Here is a 20707-nt window from a genome sequence, read left to right on the forward strand (position 1 = left end):
GAGGATCACAAGGAAGCAGAACTCCTACTGTACTGGGGAGCAATGAAGCCAGAACCAGCCCATGACAGGCTGTGCAACTCAGGGAATCTGAGAAGTCCGACGCTGCCATGACACGAGTGAGTGCAACGCCGAGCACCGCAGGACAACTGGCTTCTCCTTTGCCCTTTTTCTGGACCTCTGCAGAGAAGTCTGGGAGGAATAATTTTTTTTTTTACTCCTCAGTATTCAGATTAGGGAGATCTCTAGCCTTGCGCCAAATGGTGTCTTGATCTTTAAAATGGAGCTTTATCAATATTGACCAAGGTGGTGCTCCAGGGGGTAGAGGACTCATGGGAACCCGGCGGGACCCCTCTATGGCAAACAAGGACAAAAGCGCGTCTTTCCCGAAGCTCTGTAAAAAAATAAAAAAATTAAAAAAAAAAAACAAACGGATTTTTGTGTACTCACCGTAAAATCGTTTTTTTAGCCATCATTGGGGGACACAGGACCATGGGTGTTATGCTGCCTATCCATAGGAGGACACTAAGTAGATGCAAAAGCATAGCTCCTCCTCTGCAGTATACACCCCCTGGCCAGGCCAGGCAACCTCAGTTTTAGTACACAAGCAGTAGGAGAAAAAAAAAAAAACAGTAAAAACTTCTCAGAGGAACATGAGAAAAGAGTCATAACCAAATAAGGTACTGAGAGAACCAAGGCCCAACAGGGCAACAGGGTGGGTGCTGTGTCCCCCAATGATGGCCAAGAGAAAACGATTTTACGTTGAGTACACAAAAAACCGTTTTTCTCTGACGCCTCATTGGGGGACACAGGACCATGGGACGTCCTAAAGCAGTCAATGGGTGGGAAACATAAGACAACACAATCCAAGGACTAGGAACCAGTCCCAGACAGCCTGGAGCGCCTACTGAGAGAGGTGCTCTACTGCCGTTTGCAGAATTTTCCTACCCAGATTTGCCTCAGTTGAAACCTGGGTATGGACTCTGTAATGCTTTGAAAACGTATGTAGGCTAGACCAGGTCGCAGCCTTACACACCTGTTCCACTGAAGCCTGATGCCGAATGGCCCACGAAGCGCCAACTGCTCGCGTGGAATGAGCCCGCAGCCCACTAGGAATGGGCTTGAGTTGCAAGCGGTAGACTTCCTGGATCGCAGAACGAATCCAGCGAGCCAGAGTCGCCTTTGAAGCTGCCTGTCCCTTCTTAGGCCCCTCAGGAATGACGAACAAAGTCAGTTTTCCTAAAGGGGGCTGTCCTGGATATGTAATATCTGAGAGCTCTGACGAGGTCTAACGAATGCAGAGACCTTTCCAACATATGAACCAGGTGTGGACAAAAAGGAAGGCAGAACAATGTCCTCGTTCAAATGAAACTGGGTAAGAACCTTTGGAAAGAAATCCGGAAGGGGGCGCAGAACCACCTTGTTCTGGTGAAAGATCAGAAAAGATCGGCAAGAGAGTGCTGCTAGCTCCGAAACCAGTCTGATGGACGTAATTGCCACCAGGAATGTTACCTTCCAGGACAGAAGAGCAAGGGAGGATTCCTTGAGGGGTTCAAAGGGAGAACTCTGGAGACCGTCCAGAACGAGGTTGAGGTCCCATGGTTCCAGCGGCCGTTTGTACGGGGGAACTGGATGGGAAACGCCCTGGAGGAAGGTCTTGACTTGCGGTTTTTGAGCCAGGCGGCATTGGTAGAAGATTGAGAGCGCTGAGACCTGCCCTTTAAGGGAACTGAGAGCCAACCCCGCTTGCAAGCCAGACTGTAGAAAGTCGAGAATTCTGGAGATGGCCAGAGGCATAGGCTGGACGTTAGTTTCTCTGCACCATGAAAGGAAGATTTTCCACGTACGGTGGTAAATGCAGGATGAAGCAGGCTTTCGGGCGCTGATCTTGGTGGAAATAACCACGGGGGAGAATCCCGCTCTTGTTAATACCCAGGTCTCAATGGCCATGCAGTCAGCTTCAGGGCTCTGGAGTTCTGATGGGAAATGGGCCCTTTAGTCAGCAAGAGTTGGATGTCTGGAAGGCGCCACGGTGCGTCTGAGCATTTGTACTAATTCGGCGTACCAGGCGCGCCTGGGCCATTCCGGTGCCATCAGTATCACCGGGACTCCCTCTGCCTTGATCTTCCAGATTACCCGCGGCAGCAGGGGTACAGGTGGAAATATGTAAGGCAGGCGGAAGTGGTGCCTACTACTACGGACTAGAGCATCCGCGCCGATGGACTGCGGGTCGCGTGACCTGGCTATGAACGCGGGTACCTTCGCATTCAACCTTGAGGCCATTAGGTCCACGTCTGGTGTGCCCCAGCGAGTGCAGATGTGTAGAAACACATCTGGGTGGAGAGACCATTCTCCAGCGGCCAGGCCTTGGCGACTTAGAAGTCTGCTGCCCAGTTCTCTACCCCCGGTATGTACCGCTGATATCACTGACCCAGTCGATTCGGCCCAGCTGAGGATCTTGTGGGCCTCGAGATAAGCCGCTTTGCTGCGGGTGCCCCCCTGCCGATTGATATAGGCTACAGCTGTCGCACCGTCCGATTGGACTCGAATCTGACGACCCGCTAGCAGAGGGCAGAACGCTCTGAGCGCGAGAAAGATCGCGCGGCGTTCCAGGATGTTTTTTGGTAGGGAAGACTCCTGGGGCGTCCAACGTCCTTGAGCAGTGTGGTGCCGGTACACTGCTCCCCAGCCTAGGAGGCTGGCGTCCGTGGTCAGGACCAGCCAGTTCACTGTGAGAAAAGATCTCCCCTTCGATAGGGATGAGGACCGAAGCCACCAGCGGAGTGCGTACCTGACTGAAGGCGTCAGGTGAAGAGGTCTGTCCAGGGTGAAGGGGCTCTTGTCCCAGGCCGCTAGAAGGGCTAGCTGCAGTGGGCGGAGGTGTAGTTGAGCAAAGGGTACTGCTTCCATAGCCGCCACCATCCTGCCGAACACTTTCATGCTGAATTGAATGGAGCGAGACGGAGAACGTATAAGGCAGCGTACCGCTCGTTGAAGAGCGTTCGCCTTGTCCTGAGGGAGAAGGATCAAGCCCCGACGGGTGTCCAGGGACATGCCCAGGAAGGAGATGGATCGTGATGGGATCGGGGATGATTTGTCCAGATTCACTAGCCACCCTAAGCGGGATAGGGTGTCCACAGTGATCTGTACGCTGGTAGAGCAGTCGCGGAAGGAGGGGGCCTTGATGAGGTCGTCCAAGTAAGGGAGAACGACTACTCCCCTGGCGTGAAGGACGCTCATGGCGGCCGCCATGACTTTGGTGAAGACCCTTGGTGCGGTGGCAAGGCCGAAGGGTAGAGCTACGAATTGAAAATGAGAGTCCTGAATTGAGAAGCGGAGGAACTATTGGTGATCTGGGGCGATGGGTATGTGCAGGTACGCGTCCTTGATGTCTATGGATGCGAGGATTTCCCCTTCGACCATGGATGCAATAATGGACCTTAGGGACTCCATTCTGAATCTCCGTAGGTTCACATGCTTGTGTAGGTGTTTGAGATCCAGGATGGGTCGAACTGACCCATCCTTTTTGGGGACCACAAAAGAGGTTGGAATAAAAAACCCCAAACTTCTCGTCGTCTGGAACAGGTATTATCACTCCAGCTGTTTGGAGCGAGTGGATTGCTGAGAAAAAAGCTTTGCGTCGTTTTCGAGTCTTTGGGGGGGTTTGAGAGAAAGAAACGACTCGGGGGTCGGGTCCGAAATTCTATGTGGTAACCGGAAGACACAAGGTCTCGCACCCATTTGTCGTCTGAGGCGGCAGCCCAGATGTGTTGAAAGAGCCGCAGTCGACCTCCTACAATGAGTGTGCCTTCCGGGGCGCCAAAAGAGTCATGAGGGGGGAAAACGTCGTGGCAGAGTCTCCATAGTCCTGGACTGTTTCAGTCTAGGCTGCCATGACGAAGTGGGTTTCGGGGAGAGCTGAGAAGGTCGGTCCCTGCGAAGTCCGCGGCTGGTGGCGGGGACAGCACGGGATGTCGACCAACCAAATGAGTTCCGAAAGGAGCGGAACGAGGACTCTGGACGTCTGGTGAAGGACGTCCTGGACTTCAGCTGGGGGAGGGAGGTACTCTTTCCTCCTGTGGCGTCAGAAATGGAGCTTGTCCAGATGTTCGCCAAACAAATCGGTCTGGAAAATAGGGAAGTCCCGTGAGAGACTTCTTGGAGGCAGAGTCCGCTCGCCATTGTCGGAGCCAGAGAGCTCTACGGATGGCTATGGTATTTGAGGCGGCAAATGCTGCGCAGGTAGCAGCGTCCATGGAGGCCTGCATGAGGTACTCCGCCGCAGCGGCAATTTGAGCTGTTACCTCTGTGAAGGTATGAGTGAACTGGGATTCCTCAAGCGAAGTGTTAAGGGATTCTGCCCAGACCGAGATCGCCTTTGCGACCCACACAGAGGCAAAGGAGGGCGAGAGGGAGGAACCCGCAGCCTCAAAAGCAGAGCGGGCGAGGTGCTCCACCTGTGTCCGTCGGGTCCTTGATGGAGGAACCATCGGGTAAAGACAGGAGCGTCTTTGTGGTAAGGCGGGAGATCGGGGGGGGGGTGTCGACCGAGGGCGGATCGGCCCAGCCCTAAGGGGCAGGTGAGGCAAAAGGGTACCGGGACTCCATGAGTTTTCGGTTACCGAAGCGCCTTTGCTTTGTGAGGACATCCTGAAACTCTGGGTGATCAGCAAAAACCTTTTGGGGTTTCCTTGCCCTCTTAAAGGAGAGCACATTGTCAGTGGCAGTGGATGGGGGATCCTCCACATGCAGAGTTTGGTTGATTGCTGCTATAAGGGAGTCTATTGCAGTTTGATCATCTGGGGAGGCTGAAACCAAGGAATCCTCTTGGTATAAACAGCATTCTCCCTCCTCCAGCTCTTCAGAAGCCGTGGAGCGTGTGGGAGAGCCTGCCCTGTGTGCTCCCGAGGGAGAGCCCGCTGGAGACACCCGGCCGTGTGCTCTTTTCCTGATCCCTGCAACCGGTGAAGCATGGGCCCGGATTACCTCAGAAGAATCCTCCATAGGGGTATCCTCCGGCTGCGTTCCGTCCAGGGGCCCAGAAGGGTGTGGAGGACGACATTGCATAGCCAGCACCAGGTTCTGTGACCGTTTTTCCATGGATTGGGACAGAAACTGTGCCCATTCCGGTGGGCTGGGAGCCCTAGGCTCTGGGCTGACGGTTGCGGCGGTGGTGGCAGGGTGGTCTTGGGGGGGGCTATAGGGGCACAGGACTCACAGAGAGAAGAGGTGTGTTTACGTGGTGGCTCAGCGTGGCAGGCAGTGCAGGCTGAATAATAGACTATGTGGGCCTTAGCACTCCTAGTGCTCTTAGAATTCTGCATGTTCCTAATAGGAGTATGCCAGGAGGGGGAGCAATGGTCAGCAGAGCTACAAGTGAACCAAGCACCTCACCAGAATCAGCCGATGGCCCTGTCCTCAGAAAAAAGTAAGCTCTATGGAGATCGTCGCACGCTTTCCTGGGGGGGCGGGGCTTATTGTGCCCGCGAGGGGCGGGGCTTAGCGCTAAAAGAGCGCAAAGAAGAAGTCAGTGTGTCCCCCCCCTGCTGTGGGTAGTAAAAAACAGCGGGAAGGGAGCTTCTGATAGTTTTCCTCCCTCTCCCTCCAGTCAGCACACAGCTTGTCACTGGTGGTTAATCAGCCGGCTTTTCTGCTAGAGCAAATAAAACAGAGCAAATTAACAGCATGAGTTCCTGAGCTCTGGGCCCTCCCCCTGCTACCGGGAAATTATCTGTGCAGGACTTTCTGCAAACAGGAGAGACTTCCCCCCCCCACCCCCGCCTCCATCCAGCAAGCTAGAGAAAAGTTAACACTGTTCAGGATCCTTGGGGCTCTCCTCCTTGCAATCAGCAAGGGACTTTCTAATAATAAATACTGTAAATGTCCTGGGAGCCTTCCCTGCACCGTCTTTTCTCCCTTTGTCTGGGAAACCAGTCAGGGGGGATCTCACCTTAAAACACTGCTTCAGTCCAGGCAGTGAAAATAGCAGAGTTAGCTTGCTGTGTCCGGTTACACCGGTGCCATATTCAACTCAGAGCCTGCAAAGAGGGGCTGACGAATTGGGCTATAGGGGCACAGGCTTCTACCCTGGGCTTTGGAAAAATCGGTGTCTGTGGAACCCGTCGTCCAGCCCAGGATCCAGCGTCGCAGGAGGGGGTACGTGGAGGCGACACTCCACGTTCCCGCCCGTTGATGGTAGTGGGAGATCAGTCCCAAAAGGAAACAGTCGCCCTCAAAAAATAACAAACCTTGAAAGGAAGTGCCTCCTACAGACACCAAGCTAAAACTGAGGTTGCCTGGCCCGGCCAGGGGGTGTAAACTGCAGAGGAGGAGCTATGCTTTTGCATCTACTTACTGTCCTCCTATAGATAGGCAGCATAACACCCATGGTCCTGTGTCCCCCAATGAGGCGTCAGAGAAAAGGCAGAACTCCCACCAGGTGTATAGCATTTCTTCTAAGCCTGTTTTGCAGGTCATTAGTATTATTTAGAGCACATACTTTTTGAAATATTTTTGTATGAAAGTGACTTGATCTGTGTTTATTCTGCAATGAGCCTCTCACACTCTTATCAGGGATCCGTCCACCTGAACATCTCTCATGTGTTTAGAGAGGCTAGAGTGTTACTACAAAGGGAGACTGCAGCAAACATCCTTTATGGCAGGTTCTGCAGACAGGGAATCCGCCTCCGGCTGAACACCAAGGGTGCATGGCAGAATATCCTGAGAGAACAGGGAGATAGTAATGGAGGAGAGCGGCGTCATGTTAAGGCATCCCTCATCAGCAGGATAGATCCTCGTGGCGCTGGAAAGAAATCGTAGGAGGAGGTGACGCTAATAAGCGCGCAGAGTTGCGCTAGCTGAGACGTGCAGCCTGATGGGCGTGCGGAAGTAGGAGAGTGTGATTGGCTGGGCTGCCGGGGACGTGGTCTGGCTGCAGAAGCAGGCTGAATGGAAGTCAAGGACTAAATTTAGGAGTGGGGTTGCCAATAAGACCCAAGGGAACCATTAAAGTGAAAATTAAAGCATAGAAATTCTGTCGGGATTCCCTGCTGGGGACTCAAGAGGCAGGCCCGAGAAGGTGCGTGGAGAAAACCCGTGCGATGAAAGAGGGGAAGAGATTGTGGCTTAACAGCACGATAAACCACAAGAAAGCTGGGGTACAATTTGAACCAAAGTGGGAACCGTAGCGGCACGGTGGGGACTGGGAGCATGGAAGGAAACACGCACCACAAGGGACATAGGGGCTCCCAGTGCCCGCAGGAGAGCGGCAAAGTCTGAAAAGGAGATATGGCTGCTCTGGGGGCTTTAAGAGAAAGACTCGGCGATCTGAAGGTCCCTAATCTGTGAGAAAAGAAGTGGAATACCTGGAGATCCCTGAAGATAAAAGGGTGGCTCCTCTTCACAGGTAGTGTAGTGCAGACAGCCAACAAAAAAGAGAATTTTGTTTACTTACCGTAAATTCTTTTTCTTATAGTTCCGTATTGGGAGACCCAGACCATGGGTGTTTAGCTTCTGCCTCCGGAGGACACACAAAGTACTACACCTAAAAGTGTAGCTCCTCCCTCTGAGCTTATACACCCCCTGGAGAACCAGATCTAGCCAGTTTAGTGCAAAAGCTGAAGGAGAATAGCCACCCACAAGTAAAAACAGAGCAAGAACCGGAACAACCGGAGACTCTGTCCACGACAACAGCCGGTGATAACACACGGAACAAGAAAATTGGCAACAGGGAGGGAGCTGGGTCTCCCAATACGGAACTATAAGAAAAAGAATTTACGGTAAGTAAACAAAATTCTTTTTCTTTATCGTTTCTATGGGAGACCCAGACCATGGGACGTTCCAAAGCTGTCCCTGGGTGGGAATAAACAGAAAAAACTAAGAAGTAGGCGGAGCCTAACTTCACAAGTGGGCGACAGCCGCCTGAAGGATGAGTCTGCCCAAGCTCGCATCTGCAGAAGCATGAGCATCCACTTGGTAGTGCTTCGAAAAGGTATGCAGGCTAGTCCAAGTGGCAGCCTGACCGACTTGTTGAGCCGTAGCCTGGTGCCTAAAAGCCCAAGAGGCACCGACAGCTCTGGTCGAGTGTGCTTTGAAAAGCTTGAGAGGTGCATCGCCTAAGCGCAGCGGTGCGAGACACATAAATCCGGAGAGCACGCACCAGATCCAGAGAATGCAGCGCTTTCTCAAAGCGATGAACAGGGGCCGGACAGAAGGAAGGCAAGGAAATATCCTGGTTAAGGTGGAAGGGAGAGACCACCTTAGGAAGAAAGTCCGGAGTCGGACGGAGAACTACCTTGTCTTAGTGAAAAACCAAAAAAAGGTGACTCCGAGGAGAGCGCAGCCAAATCAGAGACTCTCCTGAGAGAAGTTATGGCAACTAGAAAGGCCACCCTTTGAGAAAGACGATACAAAGAAACCTCCCTAAGGGGCTCAATAGGGGGTTTCTGCAATACCGTGAGGACCAAGTTAAGGTCCCTGGGATCCAAGGGCCGCCGATAAGGCGGAATGATGTGAGACGCGCCTTGCATGAAGGTGCGGACCTGAGCCAGCCGGGCGAGACGCCGCTGGAACAGCACTGACAGAGCTGAGACTTGTCCCTTGAGAGAGTTGAGGGACAGTCCTAGCTGCAGACCGGACTGTAAAAAAGACAGAAGGGTCGGCAACGAGAGTGGCCAAGGAGGATGGCCGGAAGAGCGACACCAGGACAGGAAAATTTTCCAAGTCCTGTGATAGATCTTGACGGAGGAAGACTTACGGGCCCGAGTCATAGTGGAGCTGACTTCAGGAGGAATACCAGAAGCCGTCAAAATCCAGGACTCGAGCCACGGCGTCAAATTGAGTGCCGCAGAATTCGGGCGGAAAAACGGACCTTGCGAGAGTAGGTCTGGACGATCCGGAAGATGCCACGGCATACGGACAGTTGGAGCAGGTCCGGATACCAAGCTCGCCTGGGCCAGTCCGGTGCAATGAGGATAACGCGACGGCCCTCCATTCTGATCTTGCGCAGGACTCTGGGCAAGAGAGCTAGAGGGGGAAACACGTAGGACAGACGAAACTGGGACCAATCCTGAACCAGAGCGTCCGCGGCGAAGGCCTGAGGATCGTGGGAGCGAGCCATGTAAACCGGAACTTTGTTGTTGTGACGGGATGCCATTAGGTCCACGTCCGGAGTGCCCCACTTGCGGCAAATTGACTGAAACACTGCCGGGTGCAGGGACCACTCGCCACCGTCCACGGATTGACGGCTGAGAATCTGCCTCCCAGTTTTCTACGCCTGGGATGTGGACTGCGGATATGGTGGACTTGGAGTCCTCCGCCTCTTAAGAATGCGTTGGACCTCCAACATTGCCAGGCGGCTGCATGTCACCCCTTGGTGATTGATGTAGGCAACCGCTGTCGCGTTGTCTGACTGGACTCGAATGTGTCTGCCCGCCAACAGGTGGTGAAAACCTAGGAGAGCTAGAAGCACAGCTCTGGTTTCCAGCACATTGATTGAAAGGGCTGACTCGGAGTCCAAGTGCCCTGTGCTCTGTGGTGGAGATATACCGCTCACCAGCCGGATAGGCTGGCATCCGTGGTGAGAATCACCCAGGACGGAGTCAGAAAGGAGCGCCCTTGGGACAGGGAGAGAGGTCGAAGCCACCACTGAAGAGAGCTCCTGGTCCGTGGCGACAGAGCCACTAACCTGTGTAAGGAGGAAGGCCGCTTGCCCCAACAGCGGAGAATGTCCAGCTGCAGGGGGCGCAGATGGAACTGGGCAAAGGGAACCGCCTCCATGCAAAACGTAACCAACGCTGGTGTGACACTGCGATTGGCACATGTAGATAGGCATCTCTGATGTCGAAGGACGCCAGGAAATCCCCTTGGGTCATAGAGGCAATGACTGATCGCAGAGACTCCATGCGAAAATGCCGCACCCGGACATGCTTGTTGAGAAGCTTGAGATCCAGGATGGGCCGGAAGGTACCGTCCTTTTTTGGAACTTGGAAGAGGTTTGAGTAAAAACCTCTGAACCGTTCTTGAGCAGGAACTGGTACAATCACACCGTTTGCCTGCAAAAATGCCACGGCCTGTGAGAAGGCGGCGGCCTTGGAGCAGGGGGGAGTTGAGAGAAAAAATCTGTTTGGCGGGCTGGAAGAGAATTCTATCCTGTAGCCGTGAGTTATGATGTCTCTCACCCACTGATCGGAGACTTGCTTTAACCAAGCGTCGCCAAAGTTGGAGAGCCTGCCACCGACTGAGGACGTGGCTGGAGCTGGCCGAGAGTCATGAGGAGGCTGCCTTAGTGGCAGAACCTCCTGCGGACCTCTGCGGACGCGCTTTTGTGCGCCAGTTGGATTTCTGATCCTTAGCTGAGTTAGCGGACGAGGCGGAAGGCTTAGAGGATGACCAGTTGGAGGAACGAAAGGAACGAAACCTCGATTGATTCCTACCCTGGGCGGGTTTCCTGGTCTTTGTTTGTGGCATGGAAGTACTCTTCCCGCCAGTAGCTTCCTTAATGATTTCATCCAGCTGTTCACCAAACAGCCGTGAACCAGCAAAAGGGAGCCCAGCAAGAAACTTCTTGGAAAAAGAATCTGCCTTCCACTCTCGAAGCCACAAAATCCTGCGGATAACAAGAGAATTAGCTGAAGCCACCGCAGTGCGGTGAGCAGCCTCTAGCATTGCAGACATGGCATAAGATGAAAAAGCTGAAGCCTGAGAGGTTAAGGTAACCATCTCAGGCATAGATTCCTTGGTGAGGGAATGCATCTCCTCCAGAGAAGCAGAGATGGCTTTGAGAGCCCACACTGCTGCAAAAGTCGGGGAAAACGCTGCCCCCGCAGCTTCATACACAGATTTGGCCAAAAGGTCAATCTGACGGTCAGTGGAATCCTTAAGTGAGGTGCCGTCAGCCACCGACACAACGGTCCGGGCTGAGAGCCTAGACACCGGAGGTTCTACCTTTGGGGAGTGAGACCACTCCTTGACCACCTCAGGTGGAAATGGAAACCGATCATCAGAACCACGCTTTGGAAAGCGTTTGTCAGGGCAGGCCCTGGGCTTGGTTACAGCGGTCTGAAAACTGGAGTGGTTAAAGAACACACTCTTCACTCTCTTAGGCGAGGTAAACTGATGTTTTTCTGCCAAAGAGGGTTGCTCCACTGAGACTGGCGGATTGAGATCCGGCACAGAATTAATAGAAGCAATCAAGTCACTAAGATCTGAATCACCCTCAGAGAAATCGATGGGATACATAGCCTCCGAGCCACCCGTGAGGGCATCCTCCTCGTCAGCTCTTGAGACAGAGCCGTGGGATGAGGAGGGGGAGGAAACCCTGCGCCTTCTCTTAGAAGGACAGGGTCTGGGACCTGATGATGAATCCTCTGAGCTCTGATGGACGAAGGTCAGAGGATAGGAATCCTCTGTCAAGAGTATTAGAGGCACCCTGTGAGGAGGGCTGATGCGTATTCAAAGTCCTGGACAAAAGTCCCATGGACTCAGCAAATGACTGGGATATGGACCTAGAAAAGGACTCTACCCAGGCCGGGGGTTCAGCCACAGGTGCAGCAGCAGCCTGAGAGACCACTGGGGGTGAGACTCCAGGCTGTGGCACCGCCAAGTTAGAGCAACCATCACAGTGTGGATAAGTGCTCGGCTCAGGCAGCAGGAGCTTACATGCAGTGCATACTGAATAAAGCTTTGGAGCCTTGCTCCTAGTGTGAGACATGCTGCTGGAGTGGGGGCTTTGCAGAGAATGAACCCCAGGGAGAATATACAGAGGTCCACAACCGGAGACCGGCTGTGGCTTACCAGACCGCTGGGTGCGGTTGTTGTGTGCCCTCCAGATCCCGAAGCCCGGTCCCCCAGTGCACAGCACCTCAGCAGAGATGCAGAGTGCAGAATGTCCCAGAGCAGAGTAAACTCTGCGTGAGAAATGGCCGCCGGAGCGAGGAGAGGGGGCAGGACTAAGGGGCGTTACTATAGGAGAGCGGGAACTGGAGGGCTATAGAGACCTGCAGGGAAGGAGGGACGCCCCAGCAGTGGGGAGTGTCCCTCCCCTGTGTAGAACGGCCGCCGGGAGGAGCCGAGCCTGTCCCTCTGCATGAGTGACATGCGAGGGCAGGAAAACGAAACTAGGCCTCCGGCGAAGCCGGGTCCTAAATTTAAGCGGCGAGGCCGACAAGCAGGCACAATCGGCGCGGTTCTCAGGCAAAAGCTAGAGAACCCGAGGGAAAAGTCAAAATAATCATATACAGCATACTCTCCCCATACAATAAAGAACCGGGACCCTTAACACAAACATCTCAGGTACTTAGCTGCTGAGACGCAGGGCCAGGTCCCTGGGGATGAGTGCTCCGGTCCAACAGGATCCTCAAGGGGCTGTGGATGGAGACCGGACTCCTGCCAGGCATGGAGACCGTGCTGGCTCCCATTTCAAGCCAGAGCCCAGGAGGGATGGTGAAGGAGCGCGGCATGTAAGGCTCCAGCCTTGGAAATCAACCTTAACAACACCGCCGACACAGTGGGGTGAGAAGGGACATGCCGGGAGTCCAGACTTGGACCCGCTTTTCTTCAAACTCTTTCCAAAAATCAAACAAATCAGATGAGAATGCATGTGTGGATGTATGCCTCCTGAACACAAAGCGATAAAACTGGCTAGATCTGGTTCTCCAGGTGGTGTATAAGCTCAGAGGGAGGAGCTACACTTTTGAGTGTAGTACTTTGTGTGTCCTCCGGAGGCAGAAGCTAAACACCCATGGTCTGGGTCTCCCATAGGAACGATAAAGAAAACCTCTAGAAGGGGTTCCTGGGATTGTGGACGCTCCTCATGCGTTAGGGTCCTGCCATGGAGACTTCGTGCGTATGGATTTACATGTCATGACTGGCTTTACAAACATTTTAGTGACTCCCACTTCGAGCCAGAGAGATTTGTGCCCAGTCCCGCGCTCCCACCACGGCCCCCCACAGACTTTGCATATTCTGCCTCAATGGTAGGCACACCTTTGTGTATTAGATTCAGCTTGGTGATTTGTCATCGACCCAACATCTCAAATTCTACCGCCTTGACAGATTATGATCCATGGGGTAAAAGAAGAAAAAAAAAAAAATTTGTGTTTAACTTACCACGGCTTCTCTTCCGGATATGTAGAGTATCTGAGCTCGGTAATACTGGTGGCTGTCGTATATCTGAAATGGCGCCAAGCATACCATATCTGGATGGGGCCGCTTAGAGAGGAGAGTCAGCTCGTGGCGATTGATTTCTCCTGCCAGATGTCCAAGGAGGTCAGGTTTTATCTCATCAATGCGATATCCCCAGAAATGGCCGACTTCCACCACCTCCATAGAAAACAGAATAAATAGAAGACATAAGCCTCAGTCTACACGCTGTCTGTGCCCAGGCTCAGGATGTATGAGCCAGATGGTGGCCATAGTCAGGATGGAGTGAGAAGCAGCCGCTCCGGCATAGGGAGCGACAGGTGGAATATGATGTTTTGCAGTGACCCTATGGTGAATGGGCGCAGTATCCCAAGAACAGATAAAGACATACTGTAGGCTAAGCGTGCAGACATGGTGTACACGTCGCTGAAGAGATACCAAACACCAGGCACACTGACCATATAATATCATGAGATGCATTTTTATAAATAATGGGCAGCAGGTTAGAGCCAATAATGCCAGTCTCTTAAATACCGCATCCGCCCCAGGAACATCGATCCCGGATCCTCAAGGTACTAGAAGGAGCAAAAAGTAATATGTAATGATAGCTACCGCTTACCTCGGTCACGTTGATAGACAAAGTGAGCCCTTTTATGGTTTTCAGCTGCTCCATCAGCATATGGGAATTGTGGACCGGTTCTACCGTCTGTTTTTGAAAGTCCACATTAATTCTAAAGGATAAGGAAAACCACCATTAAATGTATTTTCTGATTCTTATATAGTGCCAACAAATCCTGGAGCGCTGTACAATTATTTCCCTTCATTTCAGTTCCTTGCAATTTGAGAGACTGTTGCTTAACCCCTTCACAACCTGGCGATTTTTCCATTTTTCCTCCCCTTCTTCCAAAAGCCTATAACTTTTTATTTTTCTGTCAACATAGCCATATGAGGGCTTGGTTTTTTTGCAGGACAAAGTTTTACTTTTGAACAAAACCATTAATTTTACCATACAGTGTCCTGGAAAATATTCTAACTGCAGTGAAATTGCAAAAATAAAATGCAATTCCACAATTGTTTTTTCTATTCACAGTGTTCACTATATGGTAAAATTGACCTGGCGTTATGATTCACCAAGTCAGTACGAGTTCGTAGATACCAAACATGTATAGTTTTTTTTTTTATTTACCGTAACTTTCATTTTACAAGACACCCCTCCCCTCCCAAATTAAGAAAAATATTAATAGAAAAAAAACTGGGTCTTTCTTATGATCTGGTAAGGTCTTACTGGAAATTGGGGGGGAGCGGCAGCAAAGTGGGGTTCACAGGAGGCAGGGGTGGTGGTGGAGTAGGGTGATGTGGCGGATGTCCCAGATGCTCACTGCAGGCACTGTGAGGCAGGAAACATCCAGAAACTGTCAGTTGTGCGGTCTTCAAAGAAATGGCGCCCAGAGTCAGCACGTGCGCAAATTAAGCCAATCTGCTCAATAGCAAGCCAAGATCTTCTCTGCGCACGCGCCACCTCCAGACGCCAATTTCTTTAAGTCTGCTGCTGGGAGATCAAGGAGCTGGAGGCGATGCGTGCGCAGACGAGATCTTCTGCAGAGTGCTCCATCTGTGCCCGCGCTGACCCCACATACCATTATTTGAACATTTGCAGGATGGCCCCTGCACCTCAGTGCCCGCAGCATTGCCCTTGCTTCCTGTGACCCCTGTCCAGAATCCCACCCCCCGGTAAACTGCATTCGGATTATAAGACGCACCCCCTTATTTTCCTCTCAAATTTTTGTAGAAAAAAAAAGTGCATCTTATAATCCACAAAATAGGGTAATTAATGAGAAAAAAAAAAATCTGAAATTTGTAAAAAAAGAAGGGAATTTTGTTACTTACCGTAAATTCCTTTTCTTCTAGCTCCTATTGGGAGACCCAGACGATTGGGTGTATAGCTACTGCCTCCGGAGGCCACACAAAGCATTACACTAAAAAGTGTAAGGCCCCTCCCCTTCTGGCTATACACCCCCAGTGGGATCACTGGCTCACCAGTTTTAGTGCAAAAGCAAGAAGGAGGAAAGCCAATAACTGGTTTAAACAAATTCACTCCGAGTAACATCGGAGAACTGAAAAACCGTTCAACATGAACAACATGTGTACCCGAAAAAACCCAAAAATCCCGAAGGACAACAGGGCGGGTGCTGGGTCTCCCAATAGGAGCTAGAAGAAAAGGAATTTACGGTAAGTAACAAAATTCCCTTCTTCTTCGGCGCTCCATTGGGAGACCCAGACGATTGGGACGTCCAAAAGCTGTCCCTGGGTGGGTAAAGAATACCTCATGATAGAGCTGCAAGACAGCCCTCCCCTATAGGGAGGCAACTGCCGCCTGCAGGACTCTTCTACCTAGGCTGGCGTCCGCCGAAGCATAGGTATGCACCTGATAATGTTTGGTGAAAGTGTGCAGACTCGACCAGGTAGCTGCCTGGCACACCTGTTGAGCCGTAGCCTGGTGTCGCAATGCCCAGGACGCACCCACGGCTCTGGTAGAATGGGCCTTCAGCCCTGATGGAACCGGAAGCCCAGCAGAACGGTAGGCTTCAAGAATTGGTTCTTTGATCCATCGAGCCAGGGTGGCCTTAGAAGCCTGCGACCCTTTGCGCTTACCAGCGACAAGGACAAAGAGTGCATCCGAACGGCGCAAGGGCGCCGTGCGGGAAATGTAGATTCTGAGTGCTCTCACCAGATCTAACAAATGTAAATCCTTCTCATACCGATGAACTGCATGAGGACAAAACGAAGGCAAAGAGATATCCTGATTAAGATGAAAAGAGGATACCACCTTCGGGAGAAACTCCTGAATGGGGCGCAGCACTACCTTGTCCTGGTGGAAGACCAGGAAGGGAGCCTTGGATGACAGCGCTGCCAGCTCAGACACTCTCCGAAGAGATGTGATCGCTACCAGAAAAGCCACTTTCTGTGATAGTCTAGAAAGTGAAACCTCCCTCAGAGGCTCGAAGGGCGGCTTCTGGAGGGCAACTAGTACCCTGTTCAGATCCCATGGATCTAACGGCCGCTTGTACGGGGGTACGATATGGCAAACCCCCTGTAGGAACGTGCGCACCTTAGGAAGGCGTGCCAAACGCCTCTGAAAAAAGACGGATAGCGCCGAGACCTGACCTTTAAGGGAGCCGAGCGACAAACCTTTTTCTAACCCAGATTGCAGGAAAGATAGAAAGGTAGGCAATGCAAATGGCCAGGGAGACACTCCCTGAGCCGAGCACCAGGATAAGAATATCCTCCACGTTCTGTGGTAGATTTTAGCGGACGTGGGCTTCCTAGCCTGTCTCATGGTGGCAACGACCCCTTGGGATAATCCTGAAGACGCTAGGATCCAGGACTCAATGGCCACACAGTAAGGTTCAGGGCCGCAGAATTCCGATGGAAAAACGGCCCTTGGGACAGTAAGTCTGGTCGGTCTGGTAGTGCCCACGGTTGGTCGACCGTGAGATGCCACAGATCCGGATACCACGCCCTCCTCGGCCAGTCTGGGGCGACGAGTATGACGCGGCTGCAATCGGATCTGATCTTGCGTAGCACTCTGGGCAAGAGTGCCAGAAGTGGAAACACATAAGGGAGCCGGAACTGCGACCAATCTTGCACTAGGGCGTCTGCCGCCAGAGCTCTTTGATCGCGAGACCGTGCCATGAAGGTTGGGACCTTGTTGTTGTGCCGGGACGCCATTAGGTCGACGTCCGGCCTTCCCCATCGGCGACAGATTTTCTGAAACACGTCCGGGTGAAGGGACCATTCCCCTGCGTCCATGCCCTGGCGACTGAGGAAGTCTGCTTCCCAATTTTCTACGCCGGGGATGTGAACTGCGAATATGGTGGAGGCCGTGGCTTCCACCCACATCAGAATCCGCCGGACTTCCTGGAAGGCTTGCCGACTGCGTGTCCCCCCTTGGTGGGTGATGTATGTCACCGCTGTGGAGTTGTCCGACTGAATTCGGATCTGCCTTCCTTCCAGCCACTGCTGGAAGGCTAGTAGGGCAAGAGACACTGCTCTGATTTCCAGAACATTGATCTGAAGGGTGGACTCCTGCTGAGTCCACGTACCCTGAGCCCTGTGGTGGAGAAAAACTGCTCCCCACCCTGACAGACTCGCGTCTGTCGTGACCACCGCCCAAGACGGTGGTAGGAAGGATCTTCCCTGTGATAATGAGGTGGGAAGAAGCCACCATTGCAGAGAGTCCTTGGCCGTCTGTGAAAGGGATACTTTCCTGTTCAGGGATGTTGACTTCCCGTCCCATTGACGGAGAATGTCCCATTGAAGTGGACGCAGATGAAACTGCGTAAACGGAACCGCCTCCATTGCCGCCACCATCTTCCCGAGGAAGTGCATGAGGAGTCTTAAGGAGTGCGACTGACCTTGAAGGAGAGTCTGCACCCCAGTCTGTAGTGACCGCTGCTTGTCCAGCGGAAGCTTCACTAGCGCTGAGAGGGTATGAAACTCCATGCCAAGATACGTTAGTGATTGGGTCGGTGACAGGTTTGACTTTGAGAAGTTGATGATCCACCCGAACGTCTGGAGAGTCTCCAGCGCAACATTCAGGCTGAGTTGGCATGCCTCTTGAGAGGGTGCCTTGCCAACTAGATCGTCCAAGTAAGGGATCACAGAGTGTCCCTGTGAGTGCAAGACTGCTACCCCTGCCGCCATGACCTTGGTGAACACCCGTGGGGCTGTCGCCAGACCGAATGGCAGAGCTACGAACTGAAGATGGTCGTCTCCTATCACGAAAAGTAGAAAACATTGGTGCTCTGTAGCAATCGGCACGTGGAGATAAGCATCTTTGATGTCTATTGATGCTAGGAAATTTCCTTGAGACATTGAGGCAATGACGGAGCGGAGGGTTTCATCCGGAACCGCCTGGCCTCCACGTGCTTGTTGAGCAGTTTTAGGTCCAGAACGGAACGGAAAGAGCCATCCTTTTTTGGCACCACAACCAGATTGGAGGAAAACCGTGTCTTGTTCCTGAAGAGGAACAGGGATTACCACTCCTTCTGCCTGCAGAAGAGCATCGGCTCGGTGGGGAGGTGGGGACGGTCTGAAGAATCGAGTCGGAGGACGAGAACAGAACTCTGTCCTGTGCACGTGGGCACAATGTCCCTCACCCACCGGTCTGTGACCTGTGGCAGCTAAATGTCGCCAAAGGCGAGCGAGTCTGCCATCAACCGCGGATGCGGAGAGATGAGAGAGCTGAGAGTCATGAGGAGACCGCCTTGGTAGCGGTTCCTCCGTCTGCCTTCCTTGGGCGTGATTGAGCCCGGCCGGAAGCTGAGCCCCTCTGAGGCTTTTCAGCCCTTTTGGACGAGGACAATTGGGACCTGCCCGAGCTTGGGAAGGACCGAAACCTCGACTGTCCTTCCAGGACAGCATTAATAGGGTAAGTCGCAATGCAGACATTGCGAGGTTACGGACGCCCCTGCGGCACAGATGTACATATGCTCAAGACCAGCTGCGCAAGAACAGCTGAAGCTTAGGGTGCCCATACGGCTGTGAATCCCGGAGCAACCGACACGCCGATAGCCTCATAGACAGATTTCAACCAGAGTCCATCTGTCAGTCAATGGCATCTTTAAGTGAAGTCCCATCTCCACTGCAACTATGGCTCTAGCCGCAAGCCTGGAGATTGGAGAATCCACCTTTGGACCCTGGGTACAGCGCTTGACCACGTCAGGGGGAAAGGGATAACGTGTATCCTTAATACGTTTGGAGAAAACGCTTATCTGGTAAGCGTGGTGTTCCTGGACTGCTTCTCTGAAGTCAGCGTGGCCAGAAAAATACTCAATATACGTTTGAGCTACTGAAATGGGACTTCTCCTGCTGTGAAGCTGACTCCTCCGCTGGGGGAGCTGAGGGAGAAAGATCCAACATTCCATTGATGGACGCTATAGGATCATTCCTTATGGCGTCACCATCCGGTGTATCCGGATTGAGAGCGGTGTCAGGATCAAAGTCCTGATGAGCTACGTCTGCCTGATCATACAGAGAGCCTCCTGGGACCCCCCCCGGAGCACCGATTTTATTCCAAATGAGGGTGGCCAGGGAGCACTGATCCAGATTGCCCATGGCCTGTCCGGACTGCAAGTCTCTATCCCATTGCAACTCCGTCCCTGTCCTTGGACAGGGTTGACAGGTGGTTCCTTTGGCCACGTCTAGTAGAGACGCCGGCTGACCAAGTGCTACAGGGGAGCATTGCACACAATGGGGTTCAGTGCCGTGGAACAGTATCACATGCAGTAAAAACAGCATCGAAAGCCTGTGTTGCTTATATGCTGCTGCCGACTAGCCATCTAGGATATAGAGCCAAGAATGGCGACCATACAGTGCAATGTATAGTATACAAGCATAAAGTACAAATGAACACTGCAGCACATGCAATACAAGCAGCATAGAAAGCCTGTGCCTTGGCACCCCTGCTTTTCTGCTGCTGTAGACTAGCCATCTAGGGGAATATAGCCCAGAATAGCGACCATACAGTGCAATGTATAGCATACAAGCATAAGTGCAAATGAACACTGCGACCCCTGCAATACAAGCAGCATAGAAAAAACCTGTGCCTCAGCACCCTTGCTTTTCTGCTGCTGTAGTCTAGTCATTCTAGGCGAAAATAGCCAAGACTAGCGACCGTACAGTGCAGTGTATAGCATACAAGCATAAATACACATGAACACTTCAGTACATGCAATACAAGCAGCATAGAAAGCCTGTGCCTTAGCACCCCTGCTTTCCTGCTGCTGATGTGTCGCCATCTAAGAGGGCATATAGCCAAAAATAGCGACCTATGCAGTGTAAGCATAAAATACAAATGGACAACTGCGGTATTTAGTGGGGTCAGCACTTCAGGTGCCGCTTACCGCCCGCCTATAAGCGGGTGTGTGGTCGCCCTAGTCCTGTGCCTGGTTGCCCAGAGTCCGTTCTCTCAGCTCGGACTGCAGGAATGGCTGCCGGCGTCCTTCTCCAGCTCGTGTGAGTAGGGGCGGGCCGTGGGCGTGCCCCAAGTCAGAGCGGGAAACCGGCGTCCCACAGTGTCCAGTGAGAGGGCTGGAGCATGTAAATAAGGCTCCAGCCCTCGGCGCTGCTGATTGTACAGCGTCTCTCCCCTACCCTGATTGACAGGGTGGGGGCGGGAACGAAGCGGAGCTAGGCCTCAAAAGCCGGGGACTGGATTTATAAGCGCCGCCGCCGTAAAAGCGCGGTCGGCGCTAAGTCCCCGGCGCACTACAAGTCCCAGCCGCGCCGCCGCTCCCGGAGCGTCCGGCGCGGTAGTTCCCAATACATAAAGTCATTCAGCTAGGCTGCAGTGACTGTAACCCTTTACTGTCCCCGGCGCACTAGCACACCCAGCAAGTCTGGAGTGTGCTGTGCCTGTGTGTACGGGGACACAGAGTACCTGAATGGTGCAGGGCCATGTCCCTGAACGGTACCCAGCTCCGTATCCAGCAGGTTCAATGGGTCTGTGGATGGAGCCCGGCCTCAGGGCTTTGGGGCCGGTAAGATCCCACTTCCTCAGAGCCCCTCA

General features: G+C 52.8%; 1 protein-coding gene across 2 annotated transcripts in view; it reads right to left on the minus strand.

Moving 5' to 3' along the window:
* The window catches only part of TDRD9 (tudor domain containing 9), a 502525-nt gene that overhangs the window by 111882 nt on the left and 369936 nt on the right, over positions 1–20707 (minus strand). For both annotated transcript variants that reach the window (XM_075330093.1, XM_075330094.1), the window contains 2 exons: positions 13757–13868; positions 13105–13317 (listed from right to left, as the gene is read on the minus strand). In XM_075330093.1, coding sequence (XP_075186208.1) covers positions 13105–13317; positions 13757–13868 — 325 coding nt within the window. The remainder of the gene's footprint in view (positions 1–13104; positions 13318–13756; positions 13869–20707) is intronic.

The sequence above is a fragment of the Anomaloglossus baeobatrachus genome, chromosome 12 (genome assembly GCF_048569485.1).
Source record: "Anomaloglossus baeobatrachus isolate aAnoBae1 chromosome 12, aAnoBae1.hap1, whole genome shotgun sequence".
Classification (NCBI taxonomy): domain Eukaryota; kingdom Metazoa; phylum Chordata; class Amphibia; order Anura; family Aromobatidae; genus Anomaloglossus; species Anomaloglossus baeobatrachus.